The 25,213-nt window shown below is 36.9% G+C and overlaps 1 protein-coding gene across 1 annotated transcript in view; it reads right to left on the bottom strand.

Annotated features, from left to right (window-relative positions):
* The window catches only part of KCNN2 (potassium calcium-activated channel subfamily N member 2), a 67,022-nt gene that overhangs the window by 38,758 nt on the left and 3,051 nt on the right, over positions 1-25,213 (bottom strand). Inside the window, exon 2 of the mRNA XM_017728319.1 lies at positions 8,175-8,593. Coding sequence (XP_017583808.1) covers positions 8,175-8,587 — 413 coding nt within the window. The 5' untranslated portion in view covers positions 8,588-8,593. The remainder of the gene's footprint in view (positions 1-8,174; positions 8,594-25,213) is intronic.

A 25,213-nucleotide genomic window follows, 5' to 3' on the forward strand; every position in this document is an offset into this window, starting at 1 on the left:
GCTTGGCAACAGAAGATACACTTAAGCCCTGTGTCACAAGCACCGTACACAAAGTACAGTACAGAGACTCAATGTTCAGTGCCAGGCTGTTCCAACCCAGCCTGAGGTGAGACTGCAGCACAGTGCTGAGCACGGTGCCTGCACACACCCGGCAGGAGCACAACTTCACTGACCCTACCAGATAGGGGACTTGGAGGTCCCACCACCAAACTGATATGAACATATATATTACCCTTTGCAAGTGAGACCACAGAGGCTCTTGCCTCAGGCTTCTCCACTTGAGGCAGAGAGTACACAGGGAAAACAAGTCAGCTAGCAGAGTGTAATTCCTGCCTGGGCAGTGTTCTTAGCACAAGCTGTCAGCACAGCCAGCATCCATCAAAACTGAACAGGCTTAAACTGCTGTATCAACACATGAAGGCATCACCTTCATCTGAACACCACTAGCCTTCAGAACTGTTTAGCTCCCTTTTCTCCTCACTAGAAGTTACTACATTTATTAGTACTGCAGTATCACATATGTAAGTGTTATTCTTGGACAGCACTGTGCTAAGCAGTGTGCAAACACAGTTCAAAGACAACCCCTGACCCAGAAGCTTGCAAACCTAAATAATCCAAGATACTTGTCCAATTCACATTGCACTGATGCCTTCAATTCTCAATTAACATACTTCAATTCAGTGAACCACTCTTGTGGAAAGCCACAGGAATTTTGCCAGTGGATTTCATTTATCACAGAACAAGGCTCAAAAAGAAATATTAGATATCAATCTGGTTTAGAGAAAAAACAACTGCAAGTAGACTCATGTTCTATTTTCTCAATCAGAAATGTTCTAGACTGATCAGCTTAAACTCTGAACTAGTACAGTATCACTGTTTTGGGAAACACAAGTGTAAATGATGACACACACACCAACATTTACTACTTCTAAGAGATGTTGCAAATCACTTACTATCTCAAGAACAGCTGTACTAAAAACTATACCTGATTTTGAACTTTTCAAGAAAAAACCTACCCCAGCAAGAAAAGCCTTTTTATGGAGACAACAACTTAAAAGGGGGAAAACACAGAAAAGGAAAATAAAGAACACATAAAATATTGAAAAGAACCTTCTCATGTTTCCCTCCATAAAACCACTAATTCCCTTAACTGTGCAATTTCACAACACTATCTATATCCTCTTACTGACCTTATAAATCTGAATTTTTAGGACTGAATTGTAAATTCCTAATAGAAGCCATCCTTCAATATCTAAGGCTAGAATTCAGTCAGCATACTGGCTGTTTATTAGCAATGAAGTAACAGCCATGGTCTATACTCCTCACTTTGCCCAAGAAGCAAAAGAAAACCAGCAGAAAAGCTTAAATTCACACTTCAGAGTGCATATTTCAAAGACATTAAACTATTGGAGCAACAAATTCTATTTTGAAGTGAGAAGACATTGATTTTTGCTTCAGTATGACCCTATTTTATAGGGATTGCTTTTGGTGTACTGTGGCAAATAGTTTTTACTCATTTTGAAGCAAAATATTCTGAGTAGTTCAAAATGTTGGTCAAAATGGGGAGGAAAAAAAAAATTATCACATTTAAAAATATGAGGACCAGATGATGTAACTTTCGATCCAGTAATGAAATAATGATAAAAAAAATTCCATAAATTGCTTTCTTATCTGAAAGAATTTGGAGTACGTACAACCATTCTTACTGACCAGAACAAAGACTGTTCTCTTAATTATGTTTTATAGATTCAAGATTAATGAAAAAGAAAAATCTTTTTGTCCTTGAAAGCAGGTAAGTACTCATCTGTAAGTATTTTAATTCTCTTTAGACCTTTCTGTTTAGAGAAATAGTTTTCACTTTGCTCACCATTCTTGAACTATACATGAACTTTTCCACTTCATTCTCTTCTACAACTGTTATACATACAAGTCCTTTGTAAATAAAAGGGAATTTAACCTAAAAACAAGTTTTCTTCCTCTAGTTAGATTAATCTGAAGGACAGATTTTTTTTTTCTCTTTCATTAAGCAAGTAGATTTTTTTTTGCTTGTTTTTAAAATTTTTGTCTTTTGCACTCCCTTTCTCAAAGATGGGTTTGCTATTTTTGGACTAGAGAAATCCTGATCTACTTTGGCTTGATATATTTTTGTGAAGGAATGACTATATCCACTGACACCTCACCAGTTATTGCTACTTTCCATATTTATAAGGATAATTCTAATAACCTAAACAAACTGAAGAGTATATTCTTACTTATATTCTCAAAGTTCTTGTGCTGAGAATACACAAACAGCACTTTCAAAGGGAAGGAAGATATGAATTTAAAAGAACAGCAAACTCTATATGCATTAGAATAGGTGCATCTGCTTCCTCCCTTAAATGTACGTAACTGTTTTGTTTTCAAGCAGCAAAAGAACATATGATTTAGCTATTAATCCTTCTGGATACACCTAGAAAAGGAATATTTTATTTAGATCAATTGCTCTTTTTTGGATCTGGGTTATGCATATAAGACACTCCCCAATGTACTTCTGTGAATAAACTCCCTTGTTGCCTTCAGTGTATGATAAAATAATGGATGTGATGGTCTATTTGTAACTTTTTCAACAAAAATGGAAGCAGTTACATGTAGTTTTAGTTATGAATTGCTTTGAGATGTAAGTATTATAAAACAGCAACCCATCATTTACAGTTAATCTACACTCAGTGTGCAAAAACAGGAATTAAGACTGGTAGGCAGAGAACCATTCATTCACAGCACAGGTGCACGTCAGGATGATGACAGGTCATCATTGCTTATTGTTGTTTTGAATATTTAACTTTTAACATTTGCCACCACTGGAGAAACCTGACTGCCAGTAGCACATTCTACTTTCAGTGAGCCGTGAGCCAAGGGAAGGTAAAGAACCACGATAAACAGCCAGCACTGTCCATACACAAACACTATTTGATCAATTGACAGTCACGAGACTGAAAAAAGTAAAAATGATATGTCATTGTTTCTGACCTTCTGAGCCTAAAAATAGGCTTAAAATTAAATATGCAGGCATGGTTTGTTGTTGTTGGGTTTTGTTTGCTTGTTTGTTGGGGTTTATGTGGGGTTTTCTGGTTGCTTTTTTTTAAACTAAGAACAAGAATCTTCCCACTGGCACTGCAGAGAATGCTAAAAGCAATTTCCATTGGAAGGTGGCCTTGCGAATATGCATGCAACGTGTGTCAGATAAGGTCCTCAAGACAAGCAAGAACTGGAATACATACCAAGAGGAAATTAGATAGCTAAGAAACATTTTTTCCTTCATGAATGACAACTGAAAGTGTCAGTGTATCCACTTGCTTGTATCAAATGAACCCTTAACATTTTCCTCCCAGTTGTCATGTGTGAGCTGCTTACTGGAAACTTTGTAATGGTATCATACTTCCAAGAAATAAGACAAACATTTATTTGTAGAAAACAAAAATGAGCAGAAAGCAGAAAAGGATTTCACCATCACACACAGATGGGATTTTGTGTGTGTGTGTGTGTGCTTTTTTGTTTGAGTTTGTTTTTGTTAGAACAAGGAGAGAATACAGAGTAGAAACTGACAAGAGGAAGAAATGCTTACTAAAACAAACTGCTCAAACAGAACTTACTTCATTGCCAGAAGTTAAAGAGAGGAACAAATAGAACCAGAAATTGTGCCAAAAATGTGCTCTCTGCAGAAGAAGAAAATTCAGTTCTGTTCTCAGTTCTCCTCTGCAAGAAATGCCAGGCACATGATACGATCCGTTCTGGACATACAACAGTGCAATGTGGGCATTTGTGGTTCATATTGCTTGGTACATGGGCACTTTATACCCATGTTTGTATTCAGAAGAAAATATTATTTCTCCCTTTGTATAAAAAAAAAACAAAACCAGAAAATAACAGTGGCTACCTTCCACACAACCTAGGAAAGCAGCCCACTTCTCACAGAAGAGACATTCATTCTACAGAAGAGTGAAGCAAACTTGTCAGATTCTTCAATGACTTAATGCAAAACATACTAACTTCCTTTTTTGTGAGAAGCCAAACTTTTTTTATTTTAACTGATATAAACAACTGACAACCATGCACAAATCTATTTTCAGTAACAATATATGAATGGGAAACTGCAAAAATTAATCTGCTTGTAGGGCTCATAATTCAAATATGAAAGTAACATATTCATAAGTGTTCTAGATCACGTGCCTCAGAGTTATAAACACAAACATCTTTTGAGTTAGACCCAATAAAAAATTTAGATTTTCATTATGAAGCCTACATATGACAAACTGCAATATACTGCCACTGGCAATGAGAAGGCAGATGTTGAAACCTACGCAATGCAATCTTCCCCTCTAAACAGCCATTATGCACACAGCAACACTTCATGCTTTTCCCACCTTTACCTTCCAAATTCCCTCCTCTAGATTACTCTGCAGCCCTAGCTACCCATTTATACCCAGCTGGCTGTCCACCACCATTATCTGTACCACGTTCTGCCCTCATACATGACCTTAAACTGCAATCCTGGAAAATACCTTGCTCACCAACCCAAAGTGTCACTTGCTATAATTAGCATTCTGGGAGCTAACTATACAGCCATTAAGGCACTGAGAAAGACACGTCCTGTCTTAGTTCAGTGTATATCAAGCGATCAGTCAGATGACCATTAAAGCAGTGAAGTCTTTATTCAGACAGTCAACTTGGCTGGCTCAACCTATGACCTGTCTCTACAGGTTATCTTTAGGGAAATGGATAATAAGGCTCTTTCATGTAACCTTCCTCACTATGAAATGTGGGGCTTCCAAATATCTCTTCCTATTCCCAGGGCTGCCTGCAATAGTAAAAACCTAACTTTGAATAGAAGAACAATCTGAGTATCAGGCTGTCATTCAGCAGCAACAGCTTTTGCTGAGCACACACAACTCCACAATGAAGGACACTGCCTACTGTCACCTCCCTCTTCACTGAGAACATAGAACAGAATGAGAATCTTTCCCCCCAGTTTAAAAATCTCAGTATTTTAATCTACTATATCTTATCACCATCATCTTGTTCCAACTTGGATGATCAGTTAAATGATATAATACACCATAGAAATTCTGCTAATGCAAACCCTTATGTAGTGCTACTATGTAACAGAAATTAGAGCGCAGTGCCAGAGTGATGCAAAGAAATAGTTAACACCATTAAATTTTACTAATATAAATCATCCCTTATCAAAAAAAAGCTACCAGGCTGCTGCCTAATTCCCAGTTTCTATCCAATGTATCAACATTCATTATGTTTTCATATACAGTGTCAAGTGGGATAGCAAGAACTCCTAACCATAGGATTTATTTTCAGGATCATTTTGTGTACATATAACAGTCTACTTAAAAAAAAAAAAGATTTCTTTGAGTTAAAACTAAGAAAAAAACCAAGAGCAGTTGGGAAAAAATGTACTTTATTTGTGTAAACTAAACTTTTAACTACTAAGCAATTCCAAAGCCATAAAGACCTTGGGAGACATCTTCTGAGGACTATGACTTCTACACAGAACAGAAATGATTCAGTGGCCATATTTGTCCTTTCTCATGATAAATGGCTAGTGTATCTGTCTGCAGCTATGCAAAAAAGGGGATGTTTAACTTCAGATGGCAGAATGTTGAGAGCATTCCTGTGTGGGGGGTTTTGAGGTTTTCTTCTGAGAACTCTTCCTTACCATGTACTTCTATACAGGCTATGGATGTAAATGGTTTTGATAGGCTAGCTAGTAACCGGAATCCAGAGTCAGTATAATTTGTTTGGTAAAACACTTACACATTCCCTCAAGGGAAAACTGGAGGTAAAACACATAAAAAACCCCAAAATATATCCCTTTTAGTGTTTCTGAACCATAAAATTTACTTTTTTTTTTTAATATGAATCTTGGACTGGGCTCCAGTGACAGAAGGTTATTATGCTGGAGATATATTAACCTAGTACTCACTTCTATATTTAATTTGCTTTTAGTTGTGTTGTGGTTTGTTTCAGTTTTATGAGTCTGTGGCTGTACAGCCTACTGTCCAAACTATTACTGTCAATTCAAGGACAGCAACTTCAATTTAAGGACAGCAATTAAAACATGGGAAATCCATTTCTAATTTAAGAGACAGTTGAAGAAAATTCAGTTTTTTCCAACCCTGATTTCAGTGTTCCTGACTGAAAAAAAAATTTTCTTTGCAGGATAACAGTGATAGAGAAATGTGTCATTTTTAAATATAAATAAGCAAACTCAGAAAATCAAAACTTTATGAGAGTGTTGTCTTCACTCTCCCTGACTGGCAAATGGGTGAGGTGGTCTTTGTTTCTTTTATGTTACTATACATTTTTGTCCTGCAATCTTTTTACTAACAAATAAATATGTTTTACAAACGTGTGTATCAGACAGTAGCAAGTATTTTTCACTAATTTTCACTGAGTTGTATAAGATTATTTTAAATGCATTTGTATAAAAAAGTTAAAAACAAAATTATTATTTCATCATGATCATCATCAACCAGTTATATGTAGTTACATGATAGCAATGGATGCTGAAGTTATTCACAAGTGACAGTCTGGGAAATGCCTGAGTCGACACTCAAAATTCCTGAACGGCAATTCTACTGAAAGAAAACCGGTGGGAACAGAAGTGAAGAATATGAGATAAAGAGGAGAGACTTTGCAGAAATCAGTTACATCTGAAATAAGAACACGCTTATGAAAATACAGCTACTACAGACTGAGTCAAAATCTAGGGTACTCCTCCGCTGACACTATGGGGAATACTCTGAAAATGTAATACGTCATTCTTAACATGGCATTTTCAGAATATTCTTAAACTATTAGTCTACCTGCAATATGAGGAAACAATATTGATACAGAGCAATTTTAACAATAAAACTACAAGAACATGATTTCTACAGTCATTTTATAAGATCAGATATTTTTCCTTGTAACAAGTTGAAAAGTAAGGCAAGGAGTAACTTAAAAAAAGTGTAACAGTGTTTGATTTAACTGCTGACTTGAATCATCTATCTGTCACAAATAACTCCCCTAAACTGATTCTAAAATGGATAGACATGGAAAGGAATAGGAAAAACAAAATGGTCAACACACAGCAGCAGAAATGCCTTAAATATGTTGATAATTTTCCAGCTTAAGAAAGGAGAAATAAATTCCAGGATTTAAGAGCTGTCCAAGGCATTAAATCTTTTCTAGTGAATCATTCTGTCTTCTTAGAGTTAATCTATCTCATATTCCTAAGCAGTCCTATCCAATCAGAAGCTCATTTCTTTTTTTGTTAAAGCTATGTTTGAGAAATTCAGTTTCAAGGTGTCAGCGCTGATAGCCATTTATTGTGCACCTACACTGAAGTGTGTGGTAAAGGGAGGCTGGAAAACTAGCTGAAATTGAAAGTCGTACTCTCAAATGCCCTTCTGCTTTTCAGGGAAGGAAGGAATTCGGAAGGAAGGAATTCGGAAGGAAGGAAGGAATTCGGAAGGAAGGAAGGAAGGAATAAGGAAGGAAGGAATTCAGAAGGAATACAGAAGGAATTCGGAAGGAATATGGAAGGAATTCGGAAGGAAGGAAGGAATTCGGAAGGAAGGAAGGAAGGAAGGAAGGAAGGAAGGAAGGTTGGTTATATTACTTTAAGTGTTCTGTCTGTTCCCCTTCACTGATCTTACCAACTCTTCAACAGCATTTTGCACTATATTTTTTTCCAGCACAATAAAACTCAAATTACACATCCCCCCCAAACATTTTCACTGGCTCTTTTTTCTACCTTATCCTCACTACATTTGTATGACAAAGAAAACAAATGAAAAATGGTATCAATGTAGAAAATTAACTACTATTCTTAAAGGCATTTTGTGGTATCTGTCCACTGTGTTAATTATATCAACACACTGAAATCAAATTGTAGTGCTACAGTAAACAGTGGGGCACAGATCTCTTTGCAGAAGTCCTTCACATTTAAAGGAAGATCATTCCGACAATCTCTGTCACAGAATACAACCCAACCAACCCTCAAATTATCAAGGACTAGGGACTCCATTCTAATAAATTTTTGGATCCCCTGAACTCCCCCTGAACTCAAAATTTAAGAGACAAAGCAGGAGTGAAAAATAGAAAGACAAAAAGAAAGAACTGAACAAAAAAACCAACCTTACCTTTCACAAGCTCGGACAGTCCATGCAGCAATTATCCATAATGAGATACTAAAAACCAACAGTACAGTTCCTGGACATATTGTCATTAAAGTCTTCATAACAAAACGGGTATTGAAGTTTATCTTATTTAAGGCTCCAATGCTTCTAGATGATGCATCAGTGAAAAGTTTGCTATGCAAAAGCATAACTCTGGCAATAAGATACAGCCTTAAGAACATTGGTATAGATAAAATAATATCCACATCAGCTGTTGTTGTGGATGGAGCGTAAGAAAAGGCGAGCCGGGCTGTCCATGTGAATGTGTAATTCCCAGGTATGGGATGTATAGCACACACCAGTATTTCCAAGCAGATAAAGAAAATACGCTCATAAGTCATGGCTATTCTCCAGTCATCTGCTCCATTGTCCACCATGAACAACTGAAATAATAAAATATAAGGTTAACTTTAGTACATCGTTAACAAAATTGTTATAATTCCATTTCAAATTACCATAGTTTTCTATGCTGCCAAAGACCACTAAAAAAAGAAAAAATATGCCATGAAAATGACCTTACATCACTATGAAAGGAAACATAACTCGTTAAGACAAAAAGAATTTTTTAATACACTATTTTTAAAACTGCGCATGAAACAGAATTTTCATCCATTATTTACTAAGAATGCCTCTCATTTTTTTTTTTTAATTGTAATCTTTGATTAAAAAAAATTCTGGACCCATTAAGTCTTGTCTGTTCAAAATCAATTGTTTACCCTAAGTTCATAAAGCTGAGAAGTATTTAAGTGTTTTTGGAATAGATACCTAAATTACAAATTAAAAATATTTCCTAAGATTCCTGTTATGCTTCAGCCAAGGTGATACTCTGTAGAACTATCAAGCTTTCTTCAAGGCACCAATACCAATCAATGTAAGATGCAAAACTACAGGAGAAACTGCACAAAGACTCAAGAAGATATCTCATGGTAAAAACATAGAAGTGATAGCCAGCAAGTATCAGAATAGCCCAGGCAGCCAGGTGATCTCCACTAGTAGTTGAAAATTAAATGCAGATGTTGGCTGCTGCACAATCAAGGCCTTCAACTTGCCACCCAGGAGGAAAGGTACTGAAACATTTCACACTGTTTAGCAAATTACGTGCCTGATGATTTAATAAATAAATAGCTAATCAAGCAGTACTTGTCACTAGTTGAGAGTGGAGATACACAAGACCTTGCAAATAGACTTTTTTTAGAGAGGAACATAATCCATATGTACAAAGAAGATACAATTTCAGTGACAGAAGGCCTTCCCATCACTTCAACTACAGTTTGAATCTAAAAAAGGCTGTTCAGTAAACAGGTAAGAGGAAAAAAAAACTTTTGCAGAATTTTTAAAATTAGATTATTCAAAAATAATGGGTGAGAAGGCAAAGTACACAATGTGTTCCTTAATGTAAGAAAGGTATTTTCAGCATACTAAACACTCTATACACACCAAAAACCCACTCATCTGCACTGCTTTTCTCCCCCTTCCTTCTTTCAAGAGTTTAAATATACAAGCTTGATTTCCCTGTATGTGTTTTTTAGTGAGCAAAAAACCACTCTACATCCTCCTCAAAATACCTTCAGTTTGTCTTTCAGAAAATGGCCCTATCAAATTAGAAAAGTGATAACCTCAAATTAACTTCATTGTAGTTGAACTGATACTAAAAGAAATAAAGAAGTTAACCATAGTAAGGAGCACAACAAACCAAAATAAATTTCTGTCTTTGCGGATCTGATTTTTATCCCTTTTGTTCTTTTTCTCCATCTTATTACACTGGGTGTAGGGGACAAGGTTTTGGCTCTGGGGTGGCTGCAGGGATGGTGTCAGCAAGAAGCAGTCAGGGTTGCCCTGCAAAGTACCCACTGCAGGACACAGCTGAGTGCACCAGTGAAGCAGGTGGTGCTTCTGTGAAAGCATAGTTAAGAAAGGGCAAAGCATGGCCCAGGCAGTGAGGAGTGGAAGAAAAAAATGTGAGAAATAACAATGGAAATTCTAAGGTCAGAGAAGAGGAAGAGGAAGGAGGTTCTCCAGCCACTGGAACAGAGACAAACCCATGGAGAGGACGGACTATGATAAAGGAAGCAATTCCCTGAAGCCCAGGAGGCGACCACTCCAGAGCAAGCTGGGTATTTCCTAAAAAAACTCTCAGCTGCAGAAAGCTCACACCACAGCAGATTCTCCTTAGAATAGCTAATGCCCATGGAAGTTCCATGCTGGAGCAGGTTTCTCCTGAAGGGCTGCAGACCACGGAGAGGACCCACACAGCAGCACAGAAACAGTGTGAGGAGAAAGGAGTGGCAGGGCGGAACTATTGTGGACAGACTGCCATTCCCATGCTCCCTGCACAGAGAGGAGAAGATAGAGGAATGAAGTTAGGGGAATGAAGTTGTTGATCCTCAGGACAGGGGGGTGGGGCAGAATATTTCTTGCCATCCTATTCTACTTTTAAATGTCAATAAATTAAATTAATTTTCCCCAAATTGTGCCTGTTTTCCCAGTAACTGGTAAGAGATCTCCCCATCTTTGTTTCAACTCACAAGCCTTTTCATGTTATTTTCTCTCCTGCTGCTGAAGAGGGAGAGCAAAAGCATGGCTGGGTGGGGGTCTGAGAGCTGGCCAAGGTCAAACCACCACATTTACATAGTTCTTATCTCCACTGCAATATTATTGAAGACAAAGTCACACACTGTTGAATTAATCTAATGAAACGCTCAGTGGTTCAATGTATGCACCATGAGCACATACAGTTTCTTTTACCTGTGGTCAATCTGCAAACTACAGATACTAGATATGTGAATTGATACGAGAAGGCCAATTTATGTCTGTCTGTCTTACCAAAACAGTGCAGGTTTGCACTTAGCAAATGCACTATTTGGTTTGAAGGGCCAAACTTTTAAAGTACTGGAAAGCTCTGATGCATTTGATTCTTGTGATTAGCCTGCAAATGCTGTCAGTCAGACCACAGAAGTGTTACATCAGTTATTAAGAAATCCAGGTATATAGAACACCCAGAATGCAGATTAATAGTAACCAGAATGACTGAAAAAAATACAGATAATATCAGATCTCTCAAATGCTGTGTGGGTTTACAAAGAAATGAACTAAATTTACAACAGATTTAAATACTTCAATTGTAAGATACATATCAAATACGTGTCAAAGTGGCAGTGCTACAAAGTTTCAAAATCGCCTGAAAAAAGCAAAGGTCTTTTCTCCTCCCTTTTTACATAGACTCTTCATAGATTTCAAAAAGAATTCTATATGCAGAAAGGAAATTCAAGGAAAATTATACCTTCAGAACTGATTCAATTTAAAAGATGAGAATATAAGAATGTTGAGTTAAATACAGGCACTAAAATTTGATCTTACCATTTTCATAGCAGATAATGTTATTTTATGACTGACTTTTTTAAAAACATTGAGACGTCATTACGGAACACATACTTGATAACACAGTCACCTGTCAGCTGAAGAAATCCTAAAATGCTGCATAGAGAGAAATTTCTCTCAGTGGAATGGGTTATGCTTACAGACACGGACGATCCTTATCAACCTCCCCTGACCTCAACTGTGACAATTTCTTCTAAGAAAACTAGTATTTTAAAGTGATAGTATCTTAAGCTGTCATATAATGAGATTTAGGAGGTAAAAACATGAAAGGCAGAAAACATCAGAAGTCACAAAGGACCACATATCCAGTACAAACATTTCTATTTCATAACAATATTAACATTTCAAAATCACATTTATGAGGATGACTTCATTACAATTCTTCATCTACGTTCAAACCATGATGGACATCAAACACTCCAGAACATGAACAGGCCTAACCACACGCTGTGAATAACAATTAAGTTTGGACATAAAAAATGACACAGAAATTAGTACAGGATTTCACATACGTTTTATATACTTGCAATTATGCAATCTACTGAATGCAAGCTTCATTTCTAATTTGGAAGATACAGAGGTATTTGTGCATGCCTGTGTGCTTGGCTATGCACATTTCCACTTCAGCAAGTGAGAAACACGAATGGAGAAGAGAAAGGACAACTGAACAGCACAATTCAAAGGGCATGTATGCACACTCTTAGCTGATTTCAGTCAATCTGGCTACAATAAGCATGCATTAATTTCAAGATACTACTCCTCAACTGAATGGGAACGATGCTAGCAATAAAAGAGAATGTAATAAGAGAGTGATCGAACCTTCCTGTAGATTTGAGTCCTGCACTTCACAGAGAAGGACAAACTTCAGTCAAGGTCACAGATGTTATGCCTATTCATCGTTTTTTTCTAATTTTTTGTAATTATTCCATGTTAGAATCTAATGCAAGTACTTCATCAGTGTACTGCAAGGTTCTTCAAATAGAGAACTCTCATATAACTTCACTACATCTCCACTTTGTGTGAAGTTATTTTCACCTGGAATTATGTAATATACTTCTAGCTTGTTGTGTGTGAATGTAAGACACAGAATCAATCTTCAATTTCAAATAAACTTGATATTTGTAATGCCAAACATTAAAAACGTAAAAATAAATATGACAGATATTTATATAGATAGGTATGTGTACGCCTACATAACACTTATGTGTTACACAGTGTTACATTCATGTAACACCAGAGGAAAAAACAGAAAGGCATTCTAAATAGATTGCAGCAACAAATTGGATCAGAGACTCCCTGAAGGAGAGAAACAAAAGGAGAGAAGTTAATTTGCTAAATGTTGGTGAGTGCAAAGAACAAGGAAATTAGTCATGTTTAAAAAAGGCCTTTACAGGCAAAAGAACAAATCTGTGAACTGTATCACTACCCTGATGTAACACTGTGGGGATACATTAATACAGGAATAAAAATGAAGCAATAAACAGTGATAAAGTGGCATCAGCTGTAGTGCTAGAAGCATTCCTTGGAAAAAATAAATCAACTTTACTTACAAGCAAATTGTTGCAATTGTTTAATTTAAGAATCCAAATTAAAAACGGTTGAATACTGGAGTCACTTAAATCTTATAAAAGAACTGATAGGACTATGATTTAAAGTAGCAAAATACAGCCTCTGGGATTGATGACTTACCAGAATGTTTGACCTTATGTTTTTCTATGGTGTGTAGTATGCAAAATATCAATTACACAACCAAAAAAAAGAAAAACATTATGGTAAATGAAGAAGATACTGGTTTTGCCTCACTACTCCAAAAAGCCAAGTTACTGTCCCACAGCACCTCATTAAGTAAAAATGATTTAAAGCCATTTTCAAGTCATGATGGGAGATTGCTATCTTATGCCTTTAGCACAGGTGCCTCTAACTAGGAGATGGTAATTACTTTCTTACATCATTGGAAGGCATGTAATCAAATAGTCTATAAGTTACCCAAAGGCATGTTGACCTTGGAGAGCCTACAGGAGTTCCTGGAAGCTGCTGTACTCCTCACCCTACGCACAATGCCCCAGATCAGAGACATTAGTGGGTTTAATACACATGAAGTCATGAGGCATCAAACTCCTTCTGCACATACGAAGCACAGAAGGTAAAGATTATGTTTTTTTCACAAAATGACATGCGGGATTGGCTATCCTATCTTTGCCAGAATGTTTCCCACATCCAGAATTAAAAGCAAACTTTCTAGTAGGTCACTAGAAATTGATCCACAAGGTCTTGCGGGCATAGCTATCTACCAACTGAGACATGCTTAGTTCATTCAAATGAGGAAGCCAGACTGCTCTATTACTTAGACACGTACACATGCATACATATTCCCCTCCCAACTATAAACATCCCAATTTAAACAGAAGATTTTAAAAGTCTGGTACTTAGTTTCAGCATAAAAATTATTACTTGCATAGTACATTTAAATTTGACATCTCTGTGCAAAATTAGTTTTTTATAATGATTAATATTTTGCTATAAATAAATCATGTATGTAAAGCAAACTTCATGTTAATGTGTCCTGGTAGCTAAACAGGCCCAAAATACTTCTCTCAAATACTGCATTTAAATGTTACCATCTCAGGAAGGGATGCATAAAAGAGGCTCAGAGCATTTATAGTCTTTGTGAACTATATCTTCAGAAGTGCAGTACCAAAACCTTCACATTAAAATAATCTGAACAGTACATCTTGGTTACTCTGACAGGTCACATGTAACCACAGCCATTTCAAAATACAGATGCGTGTTAAACAATGCTCTTGCCAGGTTCGTCTGTGTCTTTTTTTAGTATCTATCCCTCAGATCATTATAAAAAAATACAGAGATTTTTTAGAAAGAAAGGAATTTAAAATCAAATTAATGACATAGGGTTAAATCCTGCATGAGCCCACAAAGTTAAATTCCACCTACCCATATTTCCCTTCTGGTTTAATCCACAAGCTGACACTATTCTTTTTAGCTTTCTCTCTCTAAAGATATTCAGAAACATTCCTCAATATTCTTAAATGGTACTGGACAGATTTTCAGCTGTACTCTTCATCCCAAACTATGAAACAGCTTAACACCCCCTCCTCCCCCCCCAACAACCTACAATGCCAAAAGATCATTATAGCACTAGCAATTGCTGGGATGTACATAATTTCTTTTCATATAGGTCTCTCCATATCCATGTATGAGCTCCAGGCACCCAAAGAAGGTGAGGCCCTCCTGAATTTCTGTGCAGGTAATAGTATTAAGAATCAAAATCCAAGCACTACGAAGAAAAAAAAAAAATAGAAAAGACATTCCAAGATATCAGGATTTCTTTCCTAATGCTACAGAGAAGAAGAAACCCCTGAGAAAAGCACAATTATGGATTGAACTAAGAAGTCATCAAAAGCTCATAAATATATAAAAAAATCGAAGTAATTAGATAATGAGCTTGCTATTACTAATAGATTGTAAGCAAAATTAATATAAAGCCAATTTTTTTTCACTTTTATTATTAAAAAAAATATTTCACAAGAAAACTTCCTAGTATAATTGAATTTGGAGTCTTGCTTGAAAAATCACAGCTGAGCTTCCTGAGATCTGTAATCAACAGAGATATGGAGTTACACAAATTTTTACGAACCTTTGAACAAATCAGAGCTCCATAAATAAAAGTCCACCACTCAGGGTGACTATATTCATTTGAGATATTCAGCAGAATAACTACTATGTGACTCAACTGAATTGACCAAAACAGGAATTTCTACTAGTTAATGTCTATGAAGGGTATTTCTTCATTTTAACAATATTCTTAATTTAACAGCTATTTCACTATACCAAAGCTTCAGATCCTACCCCCTTGGCTGCTTAAAGCAGTAAGAAAAAGCTCGTTAAGCTCATGTAGAAGGCTTCCACCCCGTGTCAGAAGTTTCCAAAAGCTCTTGTGCCTGGCTTTGAGAATCAATAATGTCCTCCAGACAGATACAGAAGCAGCCTAATTTAACAAAGCTCTGAACATCACTCAAGTGCAAGAAAAATAACCCCAAGTACCAGCACAGGTTGGGGGATGACCTACTGGAGAGCAGCTGTGTGGAGGTGGGCCTGGGAGTCTTGGTGGATGACAAGTGGACCGTGAGCTGGCAGTGCCCTTGTGGCCAAGAGGGCCAGTGGGATCCTGGGCTGCATTGGGAAGAGTGTGGCCAGCAGGTCGTCAGGGATGTGATCCTGCCCCTCTACTCGGCCCTAGGGAGGCCACATCTGGAGTGCTCTGTTCAGTTCAGTTCCTCAGTACAAGAGAGACAAGCAGCTACTGGAGAAGGTCCAGAGGAGGCCACAAAATGATGAGGAGTCAGGAGCATCTCTAAGGACTGAGGAAGGTTATTTGGATGTAGCCAGCCCTTAAGAAACCTACCAGCACGTAACCTAGCCACAACACATCTTGTTCTGAGTTCAGCTTCCACCTGCTGCCAACTTGCATGCCCTGTGCTTTAGCTGGCCTGCCCTGGCGCACTCTCCCTGCTAAAAGAGTGCACCAGAACATCAACTGTGCCAGCTTTATTACATCTAAAAGGGAAGGTTGCAAAGTAAATGGATTGCTTAGGTCTACTTTCACAAATATAAAAAAATGACCACACTGAATAAACAACCATGCTAATAAAACAATCTCTAGCAACAAAAATCTCTTCAAAAATCAAACAAAATCTCTTAAAACATTTCTTCTGGTCTTTTAGGTCTGCTTCAACTACTACACTGAACTTGGTAGTACAAGGATTGAAACATTGGTATCAAAATAAGGGATGATTTTAGCTTTGCACTGGAGCGGCAGTTGCAAAACTTCATATATGAAGAACACAGCACATCTTCCTACAAAGTAACTGTGCAATATTGCAGAACTAACTTTTAAAATGTATTTATCAAGAAACATAGCAGTCTGTGCTATGTTTTTCTCATTTCAAGTACCTCAGAAATAAAGTAATTCTATTCTACATTCTACGTTTTTCCTGCAGATGCAAAAGTCGCTGGGAAGAAATCTACATTTCAATATATTTATGTTATTAATTTTAAATAATTATTTTACAATTATTAATTTAGGAATTGTTTTTATTCATTCAGTACTAAAAATAATTTGCTCTATGGATCACTGCATGAAGAAAACACCATCTCCCAAAACGACTGCCGTCTGCCACTGTGAGAGAAGCCTCACTCTCTTCAGGGATGATCAGCTTCATTACTACTAGGAAAACTGGAACCAATTAAAAAAAAGGATATATTTTCTGAAGAAATTGGCAATATATTTTCAGTGGAGACAGAAGTTAAAGGAAGAAACACTGAATCTGAGGCTAAATAAGATGAGCTATCTTATTCATTCTGCCAAAGGAGTACAACAGTGACTCTAAACTTAGGAACTTGTTTTTAGGAAATGATGGGTACCAACACGTCATATACACAAGAATCTGTCTTCTCAGTTCCTCCTCTAGCATTTACTTATTACATAAATACTTCAAGTATGTGAGAAAGTTTGAATGTTTGTGTTTTTTTTAAATGGATTAAATTTTTATTTAAATGAAAATGGGTGAGTACACATCAGCACCAAAGGAATCATGAAGTCCCTGTAAGTTTTTTTACTGTCTTAACCCAGAATTTCTGTTTAACCCAGAATTTCATTCAAGTGTATGTTAAAATCAACTCCAAATATAGAAATATAAAATCCAAGTATTGTCCTAAAGCATGACTACTAAAGTAAGTGGAAATATATTGTGCAGAAGGAAAAGCAGAATGGAGTTAGAAGTACTTGTATATTTAAAAATCCTAATAAACATAGTCATGCACTAATTCCAAGTGTTTAGAGGCATTTGGTTCTATTCAAATGTCTCTGTAACTCATCCTGGCAAGTAAAATTTTGAGGGGGCAGCAATAAAGAAGGTATGTCCTTAGTACCTTTTACTCAAGAAGGTCTAAAGTGGGCTGCTAAACCATATAGCTGATAAAGTCTTCAAACTGCTTCAAAGATCAACTTAAAATATCTTTAAGTAGCGCAGTTATTAACATCCGGTTAAACAAACATAGGCATGAGGTTTTTTACAGGTACCTGTATTTCTTAATAGGTAAAATACCGTTTTACTTGATCAATACTAATCATGAGTGCACCTGCTTCCTCAGGAAAAAAAATCATCTCAGCATATGTCTTAGTACATGAAGTTCTTTGTGCTGCCCAATAATTTTTTGAATGTTACAGCTTCATCAAATCTGTCTGCTCTACAGCAGATCTCAGGTAGAAGATGCTCTGTCCTCAAAGCAACTGGTGTTTTTTTAACATCTCTGGAAACCAAATACATGAAACACGTTCGCATTGACTGCAGTCAACCCCCTTACTGTCCACAATTTAAACATAAAATTGCCATTAGAAGTGTTTCAGAAAGCTTTCTTTCCACAACCATTATGCTCAATGGGACATACCACAGCAGCAAAAATTCTGATGTCCAGCAGTTAATATAGGATGTTATCAGCCACAACATACATACAAAAGGCACAGGTGAAATGCAAGAATTAATAATTTTGGATGAGCTGACGTCTCTGATTGCAGGCTGCATATAAAAAAACCCTCTGTCCCCTCTTTTCCTTCCAAGTGCCAAATGGTGGGAGAGAAGAATGGCCTGTCCGCTGACAGCCACACTGTTAAGTTTCTCATCTGACTCCACTGCAGCCCATTCTGTTGCTGGGAGGTAGACAAACATCTGTTCATATACGGCTGCACATAAAGAGGACCAAACACCTTCCTATCTGACAACCAAATCTGAAAATCAGACTGGCCATGGGTAGTCTTATCTCAATACCTACTTTAAACATTGTGCTATTAAACTGTCTTAAAACTATACTGAAACTGAACTGGCAATACATCAGGTGTAGCACTTGTCTATCTTAACACATTGAGTTTTAATTATTCTAAACTATCATACTGCAAAAATTGCAACAGAATGCAAATTATTCGCTTTTACCATGAAGTCTAATCCTGAATAAGGGCAAAAGAATGACGTGGTCTTAGTGTGAAGCCACTTTACCCATGACACAATTCAGATAAGGATCATGTTCTGTAGCAGCTGCCATAGGGTACCTTTTCAGTTATACTCGAATTTGGACGGATGAGAATTTCTGCTATATCAGCCAACTCCTTATGTAGAGCCCAAGAAAAACTCATGGGTAGTATACTACAGAGGAATTTACAAAAAAGGAACCCGCTATAATCTGGCTATAGTAGCTGCATGGTCAAAACTGAATTTTATTGCTACTGCAGAGAAATAGCCAAAGGGAAGTGGGTTAAGAGAACCTTAGCTTATTCATAAATCAGTTTCTGTTCAAGAGCTTCCAAGTCTTCCTGAGAAAATATTTTAATGATAACAAAGGTGTTGAGGATCAAATCGCTAACACATAATAAGGATGCTCTAAACTGAATTGCTCTAAAGATCCCACTAATTTAGATACTCACAAATACAGATCCTCTTCTGAAGTCAAAACACTGCTCAATTGCACATGACTGGTGTAAAAATGCTAACTAATACTGTATCAGAAATGCAGTGAGAAAAATTTTGATGAAAACATCTTTAAACTTAAATGTTATCAGTGAATGCTCAGGATCATTATTTCTAGTAATTTTTGCTATTTGTTTAGGTAGGAGGTAATTTATTTTGTATGTCAAGCCACACCTGGACATTCAGCCTTCCTGCAGGTACCAGACGCAATTCAGATTTCTTATGTATGTGGATTTTATGGATGCTACGGTGCAGACTGAATCAAAGTTACTGTGTCATTTTTATTTTTAATTAAAGACATGCCTTGCTCTCTGGCTGCAACAGATCATATTCTTAAAAGTGTAACAAACCGTCACAAAACAAGAAATACCTATCACCGACTAGAATGAATCTTTATTTTGTTAAGTGACTGAAGACGAAGCATTGCTTCCTAATGGATTACTCTAGAGAAAGACACTACCATAAGAGGTCAGTTATAGGGCAGGTGCGAATGACTGGGTATACCTGTAAGTAATGCTACAGAACTTGCAGAGCTATGAAAGATGGAATAAACTATTTTAATAGCAATAAAATGCTTCATAAAGAATAGTATCTCATTAGAACATACTGTGGACCACTGCATTCATTTTACATTGCAGTTTTTGGGACATCTGCTAAAGTAGGCATATAATTCTTGAAAATTATAGGCATAGATGGATGGCAATTACAGTGTCTTTATTTACATGACAAATGACTGATCTGAGCATAAGACCACAAGATAGGCAAGCCTGAGCTTCACATCTTGCTAGGAAGCCATCCCCAGATTACGTCCACAGCACTTGAACTCTTAGTCTCAATGTTTCCTTTTGTAAAAACATCCTTTAAGTGACAGAAAAAATGTGAGGACTTGTCCAGGTAATTCCCTTTTATAATACAATACTTTTATACAATACAAATACTTGTTATAAAAGCTTTTCCTTCTTTTCAGGCTATCTTACACCTACTCATTGAACCACAGAACTGATGCATAACTGCCTATGGAAGACACACAGTTACACTCTGAAATACTACAAGGAACATTATTTTTTGCAGAATACAGATAAGAAAGCTCAGGAAGCTCTTTATCCACAGGTGAAAATAAAATCTGTGGATATCAGCCCACATATATTTACTTCTCCATTATTTTTAATTTCAAATATACCCTTTTACAAACAGGGGTTTTGCAAGATGAATTATACTTAAGAGCTACACCTATACAGCCTCTTAACTCTCTATTTTTTGACCCTTATGGCTCCTGCAGCTTTCAGTAACTTTGTGAGATTGTATTCAATTAGAATTCCATAAACAGTTCTGCTGGTCAGTCAAATAACACAGAACCAGCTCTCCCCTATACATCAAGATAACTGTATAGTATTAGTATGCATGGAAGTTTAGAAGCTGCTACTTCATCACAAGATTTTGTTTTAATTTGTTTCTGCAGAGGAAAAAAAACAAACCCAGAGCACATTACTCTTGAAAAGACTAAGAGCAGGACTTTAAAATATAAAGTTATTTGAGGCTTACCCTTTTGCTTTACTTTATATGGAACACACAGGAGCATTTCCATCTGTCACAAAAAGGTTTAGAATTTCCTTAAAAGGAATTTAATTCCAAAAGATCGGTCTGTCTCCAACAAAATGAAAGTGAATAGGAATCACCTTAGAAGATGCAAACATTGCTTGTCAGAACTCATTCCGCTCACTCCTTCATGAAATATATAATATTCACACCCATTTAAAAAATGTCAGTAAAACCTATGCTTATTAAGGACGGTTTTCACACAGATGAAGGGAACAATTGCAGGGACTGTTCAAGAAGGAAGAAGTAAATGAATCAGTAACTAACAAATGTGTGATACTCTGCAATTATGAAAATATTTATGCACGATATTAACTGAACACTTTTGTTTGCAAAAGCTTGGGTTCAGACACGCCAGCTTAAAGTATAAATGTTCATGTTTGACTGCTGCCTCTACAAAAGAATTATTTCTTACTGTAAAGCATGTTCTCATGACAGTCTCTTCTGATCTTTTGATAGACACATGAAGAAATTTCTTAATGTGTCTTTCATTAAAGTAATGGTACAAGGTCAATTTACACACCTGAATCTAGAATACATCATGATATTTCTCTACGAAGAATAATCACACTAAGGGATCTATATTTGTGAGTACCTAAAGTAATTGAATCTTTAGAGCACTTCAATTTAGAGCACTCATTATGTGTTAAGAATCTGATCCTCAAATATTTCACTGTGTATTTCTCATATCACATTTATTGAACAGAAGTTTTTCCATTCACATTTTTCAATGTAATGTATTTTATGTTATTAAATTTAAAAAAGCATGAAAAAAATTAAATTCTATTTGTGTTTGTGTGTCATCATGATAAGCAACTTTTCTCATTTCAGTAGAACAGAGCTGTGAAAACTTTCTCACAAAATTCCTGAATACTTTATAGCTTATTCTCAGCTCATAAAAGAAAACTTTTACAGTGACCGATATTCCCAGCTTACCTGAAGGCTAATTACAAGACCAATTACAGCCTCTTCTCTTAGTGGTAATCTTAAAAGGAGCTTCACAGGCTCAAAGCAGTACTTTATCCTTCAGTAAGGCAAGGTGACAACTTTCATCATCAAGGGTGAAAACAGCTGATTGAAAGAGAACATTTTAATTCTCCAAAGTCCTAAACAGCAGCCATTCTTGTTCTGATCTTCTCTCAAAACAGATGTCCAATACATTCAAATCAAACTCAAAGCCCAAGATACTACATTTAGTAGATCACATACAAACCAGAACCAAAACCAAAAAAGCACTAATGTACACTTGTCAGTGTTGGCACACTTTCACTTAGTCAGGCAAAAAAGAGCTACAGTCAAGTACCTGATAGAATTTCCTAACCTGAAGGTCCCACAGCTGAATGATCTGACATGTCCAATAGTTTCACATTAGGATGGGCATGCAGAATGCCTCCAATACTGCAGACAACAATATCTGTTCATTTCAGCTAAGATACACAATTTATACAAATCCAGAATCTGATCTCTGGTTACAAATGTTCTCTATGCTCTCTCTCCTCCAACAGGGGCAATGACGTACCTTCTCACACCTCATAATGCACTGCTGTATTTTGATAAACTTCTAACAGCCTCATTAAAAAACGCTCAGAACAACGCCAGATATAAATAGATAATCCTAGGTATGGCCGGACCAATCACTCAGTGTACTCACCACCAGGTACCACCTCCTCCTAGGATCTAATGAAGCCTGTTGGAAATACAGGCATAATGTATGATTAACTTTATTGCCCCTTCCAAGGCTGACCACCATTAAAGGATTTTCGAGCCTGCCTTCCATGCCATATGCATTGCAGTGCTGCATTTCAGAGACAGTGGGCACCCACAGTGTTTCCTACATCAACAGGATCTGCACATGTAAACTACCAAAAATGTACTGAACAGAACTGAAACCAAGTATTTTCATGAAAATACTCTAAAGTGTTAACGTGACAGATATGGTGTTAATTTGTCAAATACAGTGTCCTTGGATTCCTATGTGATTTTCTGCTGCTCATTACAGATGTGTATTAAACTTAATTGGTGGAGGGGAATTTTTGAATCTGCACATGAAATTACTGTATCTTTGGTCAACTGCCACACAATGATTTTTTTTTGTTGCCTGACTCAAAATCTATTAGAATAAGTAGAAAAAAAAAGACTGGTTCTCAAGAGACTTCAGATCAGGCTAAGTAGCACTCTAAGTTTACTTCTTGATTTCCACCAGTTTTTCATCAGACTTGCTCTCTGTGCTCTTCGTCTAACTCATTCATTTCTTCAGCAGAAGACTTACAGGCTGTGTGAGCAATCCCTGATGCATCAATACACCTAAGCAAAGACAAGCCAGACTCCACACAAAGTCAAAAGGTTGCCAGCAAGACAAGGGAATGCACATGTACCACTCCAGTGAAGGCAAAATGATAACATGGATAGAAACAAATAAATAACAAATAAAAAATAAGTAAGTTAGACTGTAGAATAAGCATTACTTCTTATGACAAGAAACCGTAAGGGGGCTTAACTGTTCACAAGTGCAAATTTTTTACCACAAAACTTTCCACTGATGCCAGTAAGATAATGAAACTCCCATAAACTGTGTTTATTACCATCATGCATTATGGGATGTATTTGCACAATAAACAGGTATTACGTATTTACTACCATTCTTTTCTGTTACCTGATACTGCTTGTTCCATTTTTTCAAGTTTTCAGGCACAGGGAAAAGAAGATTCTTGATTCTTCAGCAAGACATTTGGGCTCTCAGCTGTGGTAACTTCATAGAAAGCTAATGAAGACTGAAAATATTTCACTCTAAATCTATCAGTAGCATGTTATTTTCCCATCACTTCAGAACCATCTACGGACTGACAATGGATTTTCCCCGTAGCCCGGGGAGGCTCTGCTGTGAAAGCAATGGCTTAACCTTAACCTCGGAGTTTGCAAGCCTTTCCATGGGTGTTCTATCAAAGTATGACCTAGCAATACATTTTAAAAGTGGTTAGAAACCTCAGCTGATGCACACACATATACACACGAAAGATTTCTATTTGCTTTAACAAATACCAATACCTTTCATGTTTCTGCATGAGTGACAGCATCTGTCTCAGGGAGGCTCAGATGCTGTCCAGGACAGCACAGGTTAGCAATACTCAGGTTACTATTATTCAGGACAGGAATTATGTTTATTTACAGAAGGGATACACTAAGCAGTCCAGCATTAAAGAAGTGTTCCAGTGGATATATTCTTCCACTGACCACCATCTCTCTGGAAATACTGGGCTATAGCTATTAAAGATCTCCGACTGGCAGTCTCACAGAATTTTGATTTCAAACCTTTTGCTCTCTGTAATACAAGCAAGTGCTAGTAGAAGTTCAGGTGTGCATAGTTAGAAAGCATTTCTATCTCCAACAGTACTAGAGATAGGCAGAGAGGTCAATTTTTAAATAGAAGTAGAAAAACTGCGGGTTTGCAATATAAATTGCCACCCTAAACTTTCTTAAATTCTGTTTTATTTATGGATCAAATTCCACTAGAGAAATGTGGAATGGAACAGTAAGTTCTAAGGAATACAATTTTAATTATGTTACATGCTGCCTCTGCTTTAATTATGTAAAATAGTATTAAGTAACAAACTGTTTATGCATGAAGTGGATAATTAATATATCAAAAATTATTATGGTAATTGGATAATGTTGTCTTTTTAGCTCTTCCCTCCTTCACCTCTTCAAACTCTCAACTGGAGTAACAGTCAGAGAAAATACCTGTTCTAGTCTGGGATAATGATGAATTACGTTTTTCCCATTGATCTTTCAAACACAAAGCACTTGTTCTGAAGAACTGAATCAACAAAAACACAGGCCTGGAGAGAGAGCGATGCATATTTCATTATCTCCCAAGCGTAATGTTTTTAAGAGAATTATAGGCATGACAAAAGTGGAACAGAAAGTGAACACACATTTTGGGTTTATCACTATTCTCAACTCCAACTCTGTTACTGTTGTCCAGCAGGATTTTTTTCTAGAAAGGGAAAGGATGTGAAGCAAACTTGCTCCCAATTTTTATCCTCTTTTCTAGAAATGATAATGTAATCTATGAATTAACATTTGAACCCAACTGTTTTCAACTGACTTTCAATGTATTCTTAACACTAACTCACATTTATTAAAATTCATAACAGCTCACATTTTCATTCCTAGAGTTATACAGAATAACACAGTGCCATCACTGAAAACTTATTTGTTGAAAATATTTAAACATTATCAGTATCTCACAAGACTACTCAGCATCCCTACAGTTAGCCTTGTCTAGTTACTGCAGTTCCCACCCGTCTGGAGACTTTGGTCTGCCAGATGCAGAGCTCTGTGCAAGTTCCTGGGAAGCCCCAGACACAGCAGTGCAGGTAGCAGGTTTCCACGGCGAGGCTGACACCGCGCCCGGCGGGATGCGCCCGGCGGGATGCGCCCGGCGGGATGTGCCCGGCGGGATGTGCCCCGCGGGATGCGCCCGGCGGGATG

The sequence above is a fragment of the Corvus brachyrhynchos genome, unplaced genomic scaffold (genome assembly GCF_000691975.1).
Source record: "Corvus brachyrhynchos isolate BGI_N302 unplaced genomic scaffold, ASM69197v1 scaffold90, whole genome shotgun sequence".
Taxonomy (NCBI): Eukaryota; Metazoa; Chordata; class Aves; order Passeriformes; family Corvidae; genus Corvus; species Corvus brachyrhynchos.